Source organism: Montipora capricornis, chromosome 8 (genome assembly GCF_036669925.1).
Source record: "Montipora capricornis isolate CH-2021 chromosome 8, ASM3666992v2, whole genome shotgun sequence".
NCBI lineage: Eukaryota > Metazoa > Cnidaria > Anthozoa > Scleractinia > Acroporidae > Montipora > Montipora capricornis.
In genome coordinates, this window is record NC_090890.1 from 40,541,218 (window position 1) to 40,555,974 (window position 14,757).

The window sequence follows — 14,757 nt, forward strand, 5'->3', positions numbered from 1 at the left end:
ATTTTCCGACTGGTTTACCATACTGGCAACCCAGTAATAAGCGCGCGCATTCCTAGAACATGGCGACTTTTCTTGTTCGATCTACGATAATCGAGATAGACAGGTGTGATGGTGTTTTACTCTTAAAACAGCACGGTGACCTACATTTTTTATTGCATTATTTTGGTGCACAAATTATTCCCTTTAAATCAAAACATTTTTTAAAAGAATTATTGGAAGGGAAAAAAGAAATAGCTAAAAACGTACACAAAGCCCTTTACCCAGGGATGTAAATTATGATCTTGAAAGCAACGATTTGAGAAACGTTTTGAGTCGACATCGTTTTAAGTTGAGTAATTTTTCTATAAACTATATGAGACAGTGTTCCATATGTTCTAGACTTTCTACTTATCAGGTGTTTCTTGAAGAGTTACTTACACTGAACCCTCTCGTTTAGCTACCGCAAAATGTACCCTGAGCCGATGAAATAACGCGCGTGATTAGTGTCAGTACAGGCGTCAATAGGGTAAGATTGGCCCATTATATCTCTCAAAGCAAGCACGGTGACTTATATTTTTATTATAGTTCTCAAAACAGGGAATAGTAGGGAACATTCAGGGAAAATTTCAAGAAAATCGTTCCACAACTTTTTTTTCTGAGGCATCACCTTAATTTACCTGAGTTCAAGTTGTGAGCACAAAAAGATCAATTCTTTATTCAAACTTGAGATCCGTTGTTTGACGTCCATAAACAAATATAATAAATATTATAACATAGGCAATCAACTGAACTTTTCCCTAAAACGGTTTTTTCCGAATGCTATGTAACAGCACTGAGAGATGGAAAAGAAAATTGCTTTTGCATAGTTCGCCATTAAAATACGTTATGGGAAAATAGGTATTGATTTCAAAAAATGATTGGCAAATTAAATGTCCAGTCAGGATTCATTAAGTATTTGTAAATTCGGAAACAATGTGACTTAATTGTCATGAAAATATACGGAAATGTTGAATTTACGGAGACGTTGGGGCAATTTGTCATCCGCTAGAATTCATTTCATTATTTACATTAAGTTAAAATCTCATTTTTGTGTAAACAACTTTATTCCTGTATTATTTACAGCAGCATCTGCCCATCGCCTGAGTGGTTAAAAGATAGACATGCAAAGGAAAAGTCATCAAAGATCTCCAGTGATTACAAGTTAGAAGACTGCTCTCTCTGTGTCTCTTGGGGAACATAATATACAAAAGGTAACTACATGTATTGCAGATACGCCGCCGAGAGCAGAAAATAAGATCATGCTTTTCTAAAAGTGATCTTCTTACAGTCTACTGCTTACCGTTTAAAATCACCAAAGAAGTAAGGCTTCAAATGTTTCAGTACAAAATTTTACAGAACAGATTACCCACTAATTAAAGCGAGCTTATACCGAGATGGCATAAAAAAGCGATCGCTGCACCCTTGGCAAACTGAGCCAGAAGCAAACATTAGACCACCTCTTCTTAGTCTCTTGCAACAGAAATGCCTCCTTCTGGAACCAGTTTCGTTTTGGTGGAATGAAAAAACACGAGAACAGATCTTGTTAAATTCAAGTAAAATCGTATACGGTTGCCACGTTAGGTCGACTAATGGGCAGACACTAAATTACTGTATTCTTGATGCGGAATATTACATTTTTGAGCCAGTAGGCGGTAGGATGAGCTTTGTTTCCGGACTTTCCTTTTGCGGCTGCATGAAAGACTCGTCATTCTAAAAGAGATTGCTACTGCTAAAATTCACTAACAATGTTTTTTCGAAAGTCGGCTTTTCTTCTCTAAGCAGTTTCTATTTTTTTTTTTTCTATTTTTGTTCTTTGTTCTTTCTCTGTTCTCTTTCTCTTCCGGGAGCATTGCCTTTTTGTCGAGAGTAGCATTTCGAGGGTCGAGGGTTCTTTGCCAAGTGTCGAGGGTCCCCTTTTACTGAAAAAATTCTTAAGAAGCAATTCAATTGAGATGATACCGAGACTAAACTGAGATAATAATCAACTAGGGGACGCTACCTTCCTTTATGCCGGAGTCAATACATTTTCATAAGTTTTAACTGATATCAGTACGGGAAATGTAAAACGATTTATCGCGATTCTTCACAGCTTATCTTTGTTTTGTTTGATCAACGTGGCCTACATTTCCTGTAGGCATGCATTCGGTACGATATCCTGAACCGTGGAACAAAGCTGTACTCGTCCCTCATATGCCCTTTATTGAGCCAATATGCTCTTCGTTTTCATGTTAGATGTTTTCTGTATTCAGATGTTTCACCCATTTTAGAAGCAATGAATGTGGTAGACTACTTCAAAGAAATTGTGTGAGAAGATTCTGTTCCTCAAGATAGTGAAAACCCAGATTAAATGTGTTGTCTGTGTCCGGAAACGTGCCTTTGTTATTGTATATGTAGCTCGTTTTCACTGTCACCAAAATATATAAAATGTTGAACAGCCCTATTAAAGAAAATGAAATGGAATAAAAGAGTAAGACATAAACATCTTGTCAAAAGTCTCAAGTCTGTACACTGTTATCGCGTTCAGTATTTGCCGAAACGTTTCCCGGCTGCAACTTTTAATAGCTTTGTACGGCAGCACCATCTTCATGTATATTTTTGGTACATAAAAGCTTTTCCTTGCTAAGTTTGATTGCTTTCTTCAAAGCAGTCTCCTCATCTTCTCTCTGAAATTTCACCAACCAAGATGAAGCATAGCCAATAGTAGCCTGCTCTCGACCCAACTTCATAAAGGAAGGTAACATCCCCTAATTGATTATTTTCTTAGTTTATTCTCTGTATCATCTCAATTGTATTCCTTCTTAAGAATTTTATACAATTTATATTGGTTCATCCACTACATGGTTTTCAGAAACCAATTACAATATAAGTATAAAATCTAAATAAAAGAGAATATATCACAAAGCTACCGACAGATAAAAAGATATACATCATCAGATTCGCATTGGATCACTTATTTGCTAAAAATGTATAAAAAGCACGATCCATAATTTGTTTTTTAAAAGAATCTAAAGCGCTGATATCCCGAATGTTCTTAGGCAGGCTATTCCATAGAGAAGTACCCCCGTATTTTAATAAACGATCGATGTGCTGTTGTTGTTCTGCAAAGAGGTACAAGCAGTTTGTCCTTATTTCTGGTATTTCCTTCTTAGATCTCCGATCTTGTTGTGAAAGCGTTTCGTAAAGTGAGACCGTTGAGGCTTTTATAAGTCATAATAATGTCTCTGACCTCCAGCTGCATAGCAACCTGAAGTCAATATAGATCTTTCAACTAGGACGTGATACGTTCGAATTTACGCGCACCAGTGACGATCCTCACAGCAAAATTCTGTACAAAGCTTTCTGTACAAAGTTCGGTGAAAAGAGACCCTCGACACTCGACAAAGAACCCTCGACCCTCGAAATGCTACCTCACGACTCTCGACCCTCGACAAAAAGGCAGACTCCACGCAGAGAAGCGATGTAATCTACAGATTGTAAATAGCATTATGAGTACTTCATGTTATTCTTGTCATTGTTATATATTCGTGCTAAACAGATTAAAAAAGAAAAAACAAACAATTGAAGATACTTTTACGTTCACTTTGTTGCAATATTGTGTGCAATCTATACCCACTCCCTGTAACTCACTTCCGGGTCATCATCATTATTTTTCCTTACAAACGTTGAGGCCGTTCTGTCTTTAAAGAGGTCAGTGTGCAGTTGTGGTTTTCCTTTTCAGGAAACACGGGTTATTATCTACCATTTAAAACGATTTATTTCGTCTAGACACATAATGCGTCTCTCGCCCGGTCTTTAAACATGAGGAATTAAATGACCAACTAAAAGGAGCATTAAACTAAATTTCCTCCAGACGCATTATGCGTCTCTAATATTAAAACGGCCATTATGTCTTCCGAAAGCATAGACTGCACATCTTCTTTAAGAGTCGGTAACCAAAAACAAAGGAATTTGCTTGTAATTAACGCAAGTGAAAAAATGCTCAGAAATAAAACAGATGTACTACTTCAAAAAAGAAAAAATATGGAAGAGGAACAAATAAATGTGGTTTTTTTTCTAACAGAAATTAAAAGTGATACCCAAGGCCTGAAAAGAAAGAATCACGAAGTTGTTTTCTTCTGCCGGAGTTACTAGTTAACAAAGAAAAATAGGTTCAGTAATCAGACCTAACAATAACTAAAAGACATCTTTTTATAATCACGTTTTAACGCTTTTTATTTTGCAGAGAGGCGAAGCATTATCAGCACGCTTAAAATATACCTTAAAGAGAAATTCATTGAAAGGATTGGTATGAACAGATTGCATCTTTTGGTTTACATTTCTTTCTATGGCCGATTCATCTTCATCTAAAAAACCATGTCCTTAATTTAATTAAATACTAAATGGTCACCACTGAATTGATAATCATACTGCATGACTGGTATTTTACCTCGATCACCGTGATGCACGTTAACACAAAATCATTACCGAAACGTCGCCGTCTCCTTTCTCCACTCAGTCGGAGACGAATCTATATTGAGGTCACGAGTGTGTCAACATTGTTTCAGATTTGAAGGTCAAAGTGAAATAGTACAGAGCAGAAGAGAGCTCATATTCAATTAACAGAACGTACTGAGAAACCTGACTGACCCCGTCACCGGTCCTGGGAAACAACATATATCAGCAGTGTACTGCTAAGGGTATTTTTTCATGGTGTCTTCACCGGCAGCGTTCACTTGCAAACCGGACGTGGCTTTTGCACCAAACCGTCCAGTGAAGCGAACTATTGCATGAGGCAAACGTTGAATACGTTGCCGTGTTATTGCTCAATATAATCCGCCGTTAAGGAATTCATGTTTATGTCTAAGTCAGTTCTTCCCTCTTTGGTATCCACCATGTCTACTCTCTTAACACTCTCTCTTTCATCTTTGCAGCAGTATGATCAAGCCTCAACTACTGTTTGCTTTTGTTTTTATGTGCGTGTTTTTTGACTTCACGCATGCGATATTTCATCAATTATATCTACATGGTAAGCGAACATCGACGGTCTCACCAAGAGGAAACTCAAAGTGGAAAAACATAGGTATTTACAAGGACATTGCTTGTTAATCGCACGAAAAGGAAAAAGCCCCAAAGTAGTAAACTCCACTGCAAAAAATTGAGACTGACGAAGGCCTCTTTTGTTATTTTCTAACGGCAATTGCAATCATAGCAGCTTGTTAATGAAGGGAAAGAAGCGGGTGGGGGGGGGGGGGGGTGGGGGGGGGGGGAGTGAACAGGGAGGGAAAGGCATAACATGTTTCCGTTCGTTAATCATCCGCTCCCAGTGCCCGCTCTTCTCTTGAGCATGATTCCACTATATCCCTTTCCCCCTGCGCTGCAGTCTTGAAACCTCACAATCTCTTTTTTGTTGTTTTTGGTTTTGTTTTTGGACTGATCTCAAGTCAAATTTGCCAGGGAACATGAACTGTCATAACTAACTTCCAGCTCATGGTGCTCTCTTAAGAGATATCGACTCAGAAAACGCAGAGTACAGTGTTGTTGTAGCAACAGGTTACTTAGGGTGTTCTTTCTAATAAATATTATATCTCTCAGATAGTACGCGCGCTGTAATTGGCTAAATTAGCGGGCCGTATTCTACAGTACGGCCCGCTGTACAGCCCGCTCAATTTAAAATTTCGACAAAACATCATCTAGCGAGTTTTTCATGTCATTTCTGTGGCATAAACTTTTACTCAAAACTGTTTGAATATAGCAAGGAACTATTTCAAACTTAACAGCCAAGAAGATTTAGTTTTTGGGATTTTGGCACGGCATTCTTTGTGGCAGTTGAACCTTCTGCTTCACTTTGACTAGTTTCCTTGCCCGTGCGCCGGTTAACCTCAGAGATATAATAAATATCTTACTAACCTCGTTTTCTCGGTCCATACTGTAAGTTACGGATCCTCGTTTTTTCCCGTTGATTTATGGCCCGCGCGCTTCGCGCTTGGGCCATAAATCAACGGGAAAAAACGAGGTTAGTAAGAGGTATTTATTGTTTCAAATTGGAACTTTTTGAAGATCTACTCAACAAAAGATTGCGAGGACTGAACCTTCAAGACACAAGACAAGAAGAATTCGGCGTGGACGCAGCTGTGCACTAAAAGCTTGTACCAACAGATGACCAAGATGAACTCTTGCCTGCAAAGGCATATATGTAGTTTAAAATGTATTGTCATGAGTAAACAACAATAAAAATTTATGATGTCGATCCGTGGTTGACTAGAGATACTCGTGTGTTACTGAAAACAGAACTAGTCCTCTCTTGAACTCTCATCCATTGCAGTCAGGTACATTGATCTGGTACTTGAAATAATTTTTCCTGGTCTTGTCATGAGATCCGTGTCCAAAATCGAATGCAATAAGTTCCACACAACCTCAGTTTTCATTCTTAGCCCACGATCCACACCCTTTTATCAAGAAATTAAGATATGGAAAAATCCTCAATTCTTGAACAATTTAGAAGGTGACACGATGCACTGTTTTCTTTTATCTTTTAACCCTATTTTGTTTCATGGGTTAAACTGAGATATTCGAAATTCTCGTTCGCCTTATGATACTCGTTTCAATGCGAAGTAAAAAATACCTTTGTCTTAATGGTTTCTTTTTTGCCTTTTTCTTCTTTCTTACCAACGATTCTGATTCGCTATTATTTTGTTATGTCATTTTTAGCCAAATTTAGTTTTACATTTGTGTTTTACTCTGCGTATATAATTTCCCCGTCTTTGTTATTTTCCTTGTAACTTTGGAGCCTGGTTTACTCACGGCTATGATAAGCGTGTTGGTTTTGATAATTATATACTCATAATGCATCTCTCCCCCGTCATCTGACGAACGAAAAGACGCTTTAAAATAAATTGCGCAAAGTCGTCCAGACGCGTTATGCGTCTCTACTACAAACCGGCGATTAAAAGGTTATTTTGTTTGGCCATTGCTGAAAATCTTTCTTACTGTATCAGCAATCAGCGACGGTATGATACCGTGTGAAAAAAAGTCTTGGTAAAGGTTACCTAAGTGACAGAAAATACATCTAAAAGTGGCTAAAAGCACGTCACTCGTTATAGTTTGTTCCTAAATGCTTACATCGAAATAACGAACGCAGCAACGCCCGTTTTTTTCTTGATGGAAAGTGATTGGTTTAGTTGAAACTCACTGCGAAATTATAGGTGACAGACTAGATACAAGCAAGCTAACTACATCGATTTACAGTAACAAACAACATGCAAACATAACAGCAAACAAAAACTGATACGAACTGTAGGCGAAGCACAAAATCTATTAGTTTAAAAACAATGAGGAAGAGAAGGTTAAATACAGGGAGCGTGCGTAACAAAGAAGAAGGCTAAAGCTAGAACCGGGTTGAGAGAAGAACGGTGCCATAGAGGACAAAGAGAGCCAAGTACGGATGTTAATGATGTTATCCCCATCGTAAATATTCGGCAAACTAAAGAAGAGGAGGGTCTAAGATGAAATTCCAAAATGCATCCTCGTCCATGCTATTAGACTTAAAAGGTCATAAAATTTGAAAAATACTAAAATGATTTGAACCCAGAAGTCAAATTAAAACTTGACGATGAGTTAAGATTAAGATCCGGGTGACTGAGTCAGAGTCCGGAGACTGAACTGTACTGTTTTTCGTGACATTGACTCATGTTTCGTTAACCAGAGTGAAGTCATTCTCAGAGTCGAGTGATTTGTGTAGTGCAAGTGATGCTACTTAAGGTTTTTCAATAAAAATATGATCATTGGTTGGTGATTGATCCGTAGAGGCCCTGAGGTTGGCCGTTGGCGGACCGGACCGGATCGGATCGAATCGGATCGGATTGACAAAACAGGGACCAAATCAATAACAAAATCCCCGCCAAAAGTAGACGGTCACCAGACAACGTGCTGAAGACAGGAAAAGTCAAATTCTGTGCCTTTCTCTCTTGTGTAGTCGTCTCCTCATTTATTGAGACTCGTCGAAATGTGTTTTTTTCCGGTCCGATCCGATCCGATCCGATCCTGGTTTTGCCAACGGCCCCTGAGGTTCTGTCGTTGTTAGACTATCCTGTTGCTTTCGCTAACCAGTAGTAATTGACAACCGTTCAGTGGAATTTCCTCTAAGCTTGTAAACCAGTTTTCTACTGTGAGTCATTGTCAGTCTTGTGAACTGTACCGTCATGTTGACAACTACAGCTACCACCGGCGATACAAATTTCCGTTTCGTAAACGGTCGATGCCATTTAAACGGCACTTAGAATTTTTTTTTCTGTTATCAGTTTTTCTTAAATAAAGAAAAATATTACCAAATTACGTATCGAACCCAAAAGAAATGAAGAAAAAAAAAGAAATACAAAAAAAAAAAAAAAAAAAAAAGGAAAAAAGACCAAATTCCGTATCGAACCTAGGCTATTGGATTAACAGCGTGCATCACTCACCACCACACTGTCGAGTTAATTACAATTCCGAAAGGTTTGGCTATTTGGCATGGCATAGCCCGTTTACGAAAGGGAATAAGCATTGGTGATGTACTGAAACAGGTTATTGACGCTTTCCCAACTTTGCCTATGCCAACGCGACCATCAGGAATCCTGGATCGGGTTGAAGGAACGGTTACCTAGGCCAAAACAAGATGGCTGCATATGAGTGGTAAGTAGGTAGCTTCGTTCGAGCATTTTGTAGAGTGTAGTGACTAACTTTTATCGTAGATTGCTAATAATATAAACGAAATTGAGGACTCTGTGCTCTAGCAACCAAGAGATACGTTCGTCCAAAACCTTAAGCTTTATTTAATTTAAGCTTACTTATTTGTATTGCCTCTATGGGCCACTGCAAGGAGAAAATTGACATTAAAACTGATAGTAAAGGAAAATGCTCAATGTATCATCATTACTCTTTGTAACAACCAAAAATCTTTGCCATATGGAGAGGAACACATGCATGTTAGCTTTCCTTTTAAAGTCTCATGCAATTTTCTGTTTCCATCCCAGGGTTGCTCGCACGAGAAACTATGACAAGGAGCAGAGCCACCTCAGTGGTGAAGCTGTCAATGATCATCCGTTGACAACTCTTATTGTATGTTCAATCGATACAAGTAAAAAGTAGAAAAATTAAAACATTCAGTAATCTACTTAAAGTTTCTTTTAGATTTTATTTGCGCCACAAAATCTCGATAATATGAACTAAAACCCACACAGCTAAATGTATGGGGAAATCCCCTGTGTTCAATTATCATTCCTTGATAACTTTTGGTTAGGCCTTAGTAGTTGATACAAATACTGAAAAATTTATTTAAGTGTCAGTGTCATACTGTAGTTTGTTAATAACATGAACTTTGCTTCTCCTGAGGAAGGTCCATTCAATTTCTCAAGTTAGGGGAGGGCATTTTTATTCTTTGTTTAATCTTTTTTTGGCCGAAAACTCATCCCACTGGCAATGATTCCTCTCCCAGTGCAACTTTTCAACATTGCAAGGTAAAAGAGGAGGCTGGTGAATAAGACAAAAGATATTTTTCTCACTTGTTTCGTGATACTTCAGTGTGGAGGTACACTGTACAGTTGTATTGTGGCCAGTGTCCCGGACTTGTGTCCAAGGGTCACTGGTTTGAGGCCAGCTTGCTCTGTCAGTTGTTTCCTTAGGTTAAAAAAAACTTTGCTCCACGTTGTGTCTCTTCAGCCAGGTGTGTAAATACAATATCTGTACTATTGACATACTGTACTACTGGGGATAACCTTGGAATGGACTAACATCCAAGGGACATTAGCAATACCCTCAGTCTCTTCATGCTCCAGAAGTTGGAAACTCTGGCCATGTGAACCCCAGTGGCTACAGTATCATGCAAAAGTAAGTTGACAGTCTCTTTCGAGTCTCGATTCTCGACTCGATCCTCTATTCTTGTGAGGACCGAGGTTCGAGGATTGAGGAAAGACAATCGAGAATCGAGTCGAGAATCGAGTCAAAGGAATCAAGTCGAGTCAAAGGAATCAAGAATTTAATGAGCTGGTCGCTTGACTGATTCCTCGATAGACTAATAGCACAAATGCAACTGGGAATACGAATAAAACAAAAGCGTGCCACTATACACCTGAGAGGCATTTCAAGTTTACTCCGTAGACAGTTCGTTGACCTTACGGGATACCTGTCATCAGTAACACTGCAGTAGCAGACCTTTCTGGAAACAAATGTCCTCTGTATACATGTATGTTAATTTCAGAATTACAAAAACTGTTTCTTTGAACGTAAAACTATTCCGTAATGACTCACTCAAGACCTCGAGTTTCATTGTCTGGCCTTGTTTGTTCATTCCCTTACAAGAAAAATCAACAGTCGCTGGGATCAGGGTAATTGTGGAAATATTATTTACAATAAAGGCAGGAGAAGAGAAAAAGACAACATGTTGCCCTCATACGAACTCCCAACTTGACGTACAGTGTATATCAAAAGTTGGATGGAACAGCTTTTGCTACATGCACTTTGTCCTGCCATTCTTGGTTTGCTCACAATGCTTGTTGTTTTCAAAGAATGAAACTTGATACCGGTGAACAAGTCTATCACTGAGATTCGATCATCAGTATAATTTTCCTTCAGGTCATTGCATTTAAGAAGAGATGTAAAAATACATGAATCGTTGCGTTACTTAGTTGGGTGTGCGGTATGCAAATATTTCTCAATGTTTGCAATGGAAATTTACATTCAATTCAGGGTAAAATCCATCGCTTGTTAAAGCTCACTGTTTTGCTTTTATATTTTAATCCACAGCATAAGATTGTAGTTTTCACTAGAGGACTCACAGGAACGATAGCTGCTATCTCATTTTCTTATTTAACAGTTCCTGTTGTTATTTAATCGAGTAGTAATGCTTTCACGAAAGTTGAATTGAGTATGAATAATTGATGATGTTTCGTGTCAGTGATTTTGTGAGAATCGAGTGTCACGGATCCAGTTTGATTTCAAGTGAATCAAGTCTTGATTCTTGACTCGATCCTTGATTCTCGTGAGGATCGAGTTGAGACTGTCAACTTACGTTTGCATGGTACTGTAGCATGTGAATTTGCATTTTTTGTCATCTTTGGCATCTTTGCAATCTAAATACTTTTTCCCCTGATTTTTTTCTCCCTCTTGTTTTCAATGAATTGGATGATTTTTTTTAAAGAAGACATGACCTCTCCATCTGAAAATCTGTTTCAGAGTAGAGAAAGCAATCCCAAAAAACCACCATCTGGCACAAGTTCATCCATAGCAGATCCAGTCAGTATGATCCAAGCTAATGCAGATTCATTTGATGGACTGGATCCACTCTCCATGTTTGCTGCTCAAGAAGCTTCCGCAATTAAGTTGCCAGCTGCTGCACCTGTTGCTAAACAGGAAAGGGTGGGTTGGATCGGTGTCAAAATAAACAATTTTTGTTATCATGATTTACTCAACCCTAACCCAAAAGAATTGTTTGAAGAAGCCAGTTAACCCTTAGAGATTTTATTTTGTCTAATGCCAGATGATTTTACTCCTCAATCGGGAGCACTTCAGGGGTGAATGGATTAAGATGTTCCTGATACATGAGCAAGGTTACACATTTTTATTTCTTTTGTTTGGGTGTATTTCCTCAGTCCTTAACCAAAGGTGAATTTGACAAGAATGATGGCCAGGATGACTTCTTTCAACCTTGGTCAAGCAAAAGATCTGGAATCCTTGCTAAATATACAACGTCTGAGAAACTCTCTATCACCACAGTAAGCTCAAGTTGAATGTAAAGTTCATTTCTGAAATAGATTTGCAATGGAGGTGTGTAGTGTAAATGACATGAATTCATGAAACTGTTAACCTATATGAAATTAAGATTAAAATACATTATGCAATAATTAAAATGATCATAGACTTGCAAAATTACAAGTTATGACAATTATTATGATTACACAATAATTATTTGTAAAATTAATTTGAGTTGGCTTCAGCATAAGCATTTAAATTCATTAAAGGTGTTTTTATTAGCACTCATCAGTACATTGTACATGACTTGTAACAAGTTCCATAATCTGGATCCAAAGTTTGCAAAAGATTTCAACTGTTAGTTCAGGTGCCATTTGCTGTTGTGAAAGGATCAATAACTGCCAACCAGCTGGCTCAATTGGTTTTAAAAGCATCGGACTGCTGTGCAGAAGGTCCTGAGCAAGATGCCGACTGGACCAACACTCAGGGTCTTAAAATAACTGTGGAGAAAGTGCCACCGTTGTAATGACATCTGAAAATGGTTAGACGTTCAAGTCTTCCCGGATAAGGATGATGTACCGTCGCCCCCCTCTCACAACCCTTCAATGTTCATGATCTTGTGGGACGTGAGAGAACCCACACACTTGTCACACAAAGAGTAGAGAGTAGGTATGAAAAGTAGTTGACCCAGTGTTGTGGTCAGGCCTCATTTCATTCATTCATGGGTTGGAGATCGCTGATGTCCGGTCTCACCCACAGGCTGATTATTTGTAAAAAGCGCATTTCAATATGTGAATCTATGGGAAATACACTATATAAATTCATTGCCATTATCATGACCATTACTATGTACCATTAATAATAATAATAATAATAATAATAACAACAACAACAACAATAACAATAACAATAACAATAACAATAATAATAATAATAATAATAATAATAACAATAAAAGGTATTATTAATCCTTTCACAACAGCAAATTCCTTTACCTATCAAGGAGCATAAACAATGATTGTGTCAAGAATAAGAATGACAACAGGACAAAAACATCTATAGGTTTAAGTACATTGTACCAAAAAAACTGTTGTGGGATGGCCACATTTGAGGTTATTTTGAGGACTCAAGAACCTTGGCCATGAAAAAATCCATGCTGTTTTCACCTCTTTGACTGCTGAATAGTTGGGTCAAAATTTACACCTTGGACAACTTTGATTCATTTAATAATTGCAAAATTTTCTCTGGCCTCAAATGATATCTACCAGAGATGGCACCTTCACATCACCTGAGAAAATCAATATTTTACACATCTGTACATTGTTATTTAGAAATTTAACACACTTTATAAGTTTTTGGAGTTTCCAATGCTATACTGAATGTTGGTTTGTTCTCTTTGTAGAGCTTTTTATCCTCATCTGATAAAGATAAGTGTAAGTGCTGGCTTGGCTCTCTTTATTTCATGGTGATGTTTCTGTTGTGATGTTGCATAAATGTGATTATTTTTTTCTCTATTTTAGTTTGGAACAAAATTAATATTGGTAGCCATCATCTAGAAATAAAGTATAACAACTGTCAAACGCCAATGGATTTATTGCATGAGCAATACAGAAGTCAATCAAATGGATCAGATCATTTGGTCTTCGTCAGAGAAGAGAAAAATTAATAATACCCTCTGAATTAATAAGACCTCTTGGAGCAAATGCAATAGAAATAAACTTAGCCCTCATAATCTGTGTTCCCTTGTTGCATGAATGAATCAGGGGCACATAGGTACAGTATAAGGAGAGTGTATTTGTTCTGCACCTAGTTCTTAAACATTTTTAAACCTCTTTTTGACTTTGTAGTTGTGATAAAGCAACAAACGACAGTTACCGATAAAGTAAAACATCGGTTGGAACAGCTTGATGATTTTGAAGAGGTGAGTTAAAAAAAAAATAGCTGTTGTGTCTCAAGCAGATTAAGGCTTAAAATGGAAGATGAAAGATGAAATACATGTACATATATTGGAATTGCAGATGATCTGCTTTTCCAAGAGCCGATCATCCCAGGTAATGGAACAATCAAGCAGCTGGGAAGAATTTGAGAAAATCAAGTCTTGAACAGGGCTTGAACCCATAAAGCCATTTTGATTTCTATTGTTTCAAAAGACATTATGGGATGCTCAGGGGGCAAATAAATAATTATGTATTTGCCACCTGGGCATCCCGTAATAGCTTTATGCCATTGGGGAGATACCAGTTACTGTAGTCAATTATTATTGTACATGTAAGTGTTTATTACGTTCTGTAAGCAGTGGAAGTATGATCATGGTAGTCATCATGTGAACTAGAACTGGACCAGCTCTTAGATTTCTTGATGGCTCAGTGGTAGGGTGGTTTGCAGTCCTGTTCCAGCCCAGAATTTCTTTCATGCTTCCTCAAGCTGCTGGAGTGATCCCATTAATTTTGCAATGGTCTTTGCATGGAAAAAAAGTGTGATTCTTGATTGTTTTGCATGGTTATGGGTTTTGTGCTTATTGTGATAGAAAGGAAAGGTGTCAAAGTGTTCAAATAATTATTATTGTATTGCTTCTCTTAAAACGCAACTTGATTACTACTGATATACTTCTGCACTATCTAGTTGGTTATAATTATTATTAATCTTAACCATTGTTTGCTCATTCTTTTAGGGTTCTGTGAAGGAAATGCTAAATCTTGGTCAACAAGATTATGTTAAGAGAATTGAAGAACTGAATCAGGTAGCATGCCTAAATTGTGTTCAAATTGCCTTGGACTTTAATCTCTAATACACAATAGTGTACTCTAAAATTTTGAAAATGTTCTTCATTTAAGATGCATTTGAATTCATCTACATTAATTTTGTGCCATGAGCTGTCAAGTTAGAGAATAAAATGACATGATCTTTCATTGGTTGCCATTTAAAACAACAATCCCAAGCCTTTGGCGTAACTATGCTTAATAACACTTGCCTCCCACCAAGGTGGCCAGGTTTGATTTGGGAATCGTAGGTTAAGTTTGTTTGTTGGTTCTTTTCTCT

General features: G+C 37.7%; 1 protein-coding gene and 1 long non-coding RNA gene across 2 annotated transcripts in view; both read left to right on the forward strand.

The window, feature by feature from the left end:
- Positions 1 to 1,125: 1,125 nt before the first annotated feature.
- LOC138060131 (uncharacterized) lies at positions 1,126 to 6,244 on the forward strand. Its single transcript, XR_011134298.1, has 4 exons — positions 1,126 to 1,229; positions 4,241 to 4,303; positions 4,929 to 5,077; positions 6,055 to 6,244. It is a non-coding gene; the product is annotated as an uncharacterized lncRNA (long non-coding RNA).
- Positions 6,245 to 8,625: 2,381 nt separating this feature from the next.
- LOC138059529 (VPS35 endosomal protein-sorting factor-like) overlaps positions 8,626 to 14,757 on the forward strand; it is a 30,569-nt gene continuing 24,437 nt past the window's right edge. The window contains exons 1-7 of the mRNA XM_068905174.1: positions 8,626 to 8,664; positions 9,006 to 9,090; positions 11,203 to 11,385; positions 11,619 to 11,741; positions 13,121 to 13,151; positions 13,566 to 13,639; positions 14,390 to 14,458. Of these exons, the coding sequence (XP_068761275.1) occupies positions 8,648 to 8,664; positions 9,006 to 9,090; positions 11,203 to 11,385; positions 11,619 to 11,741; positions 13,121 to 13,151; positions 13,566 to 13,639; positions 14,390 to 14,458 (582 nt within the window). The 5' untranslated portion in view covers positions 8,626 to 8,647. The remainder of the gene's footprint in view (positions 8,665 to 9,005; positions 9,091 to 11,202; positions 11,386 to 11,618; positions 11,742 to 13,120; positions 13,152 to 13,565; positions 13,640 to 14,389; positions 14,459 to 14,757) is intronic.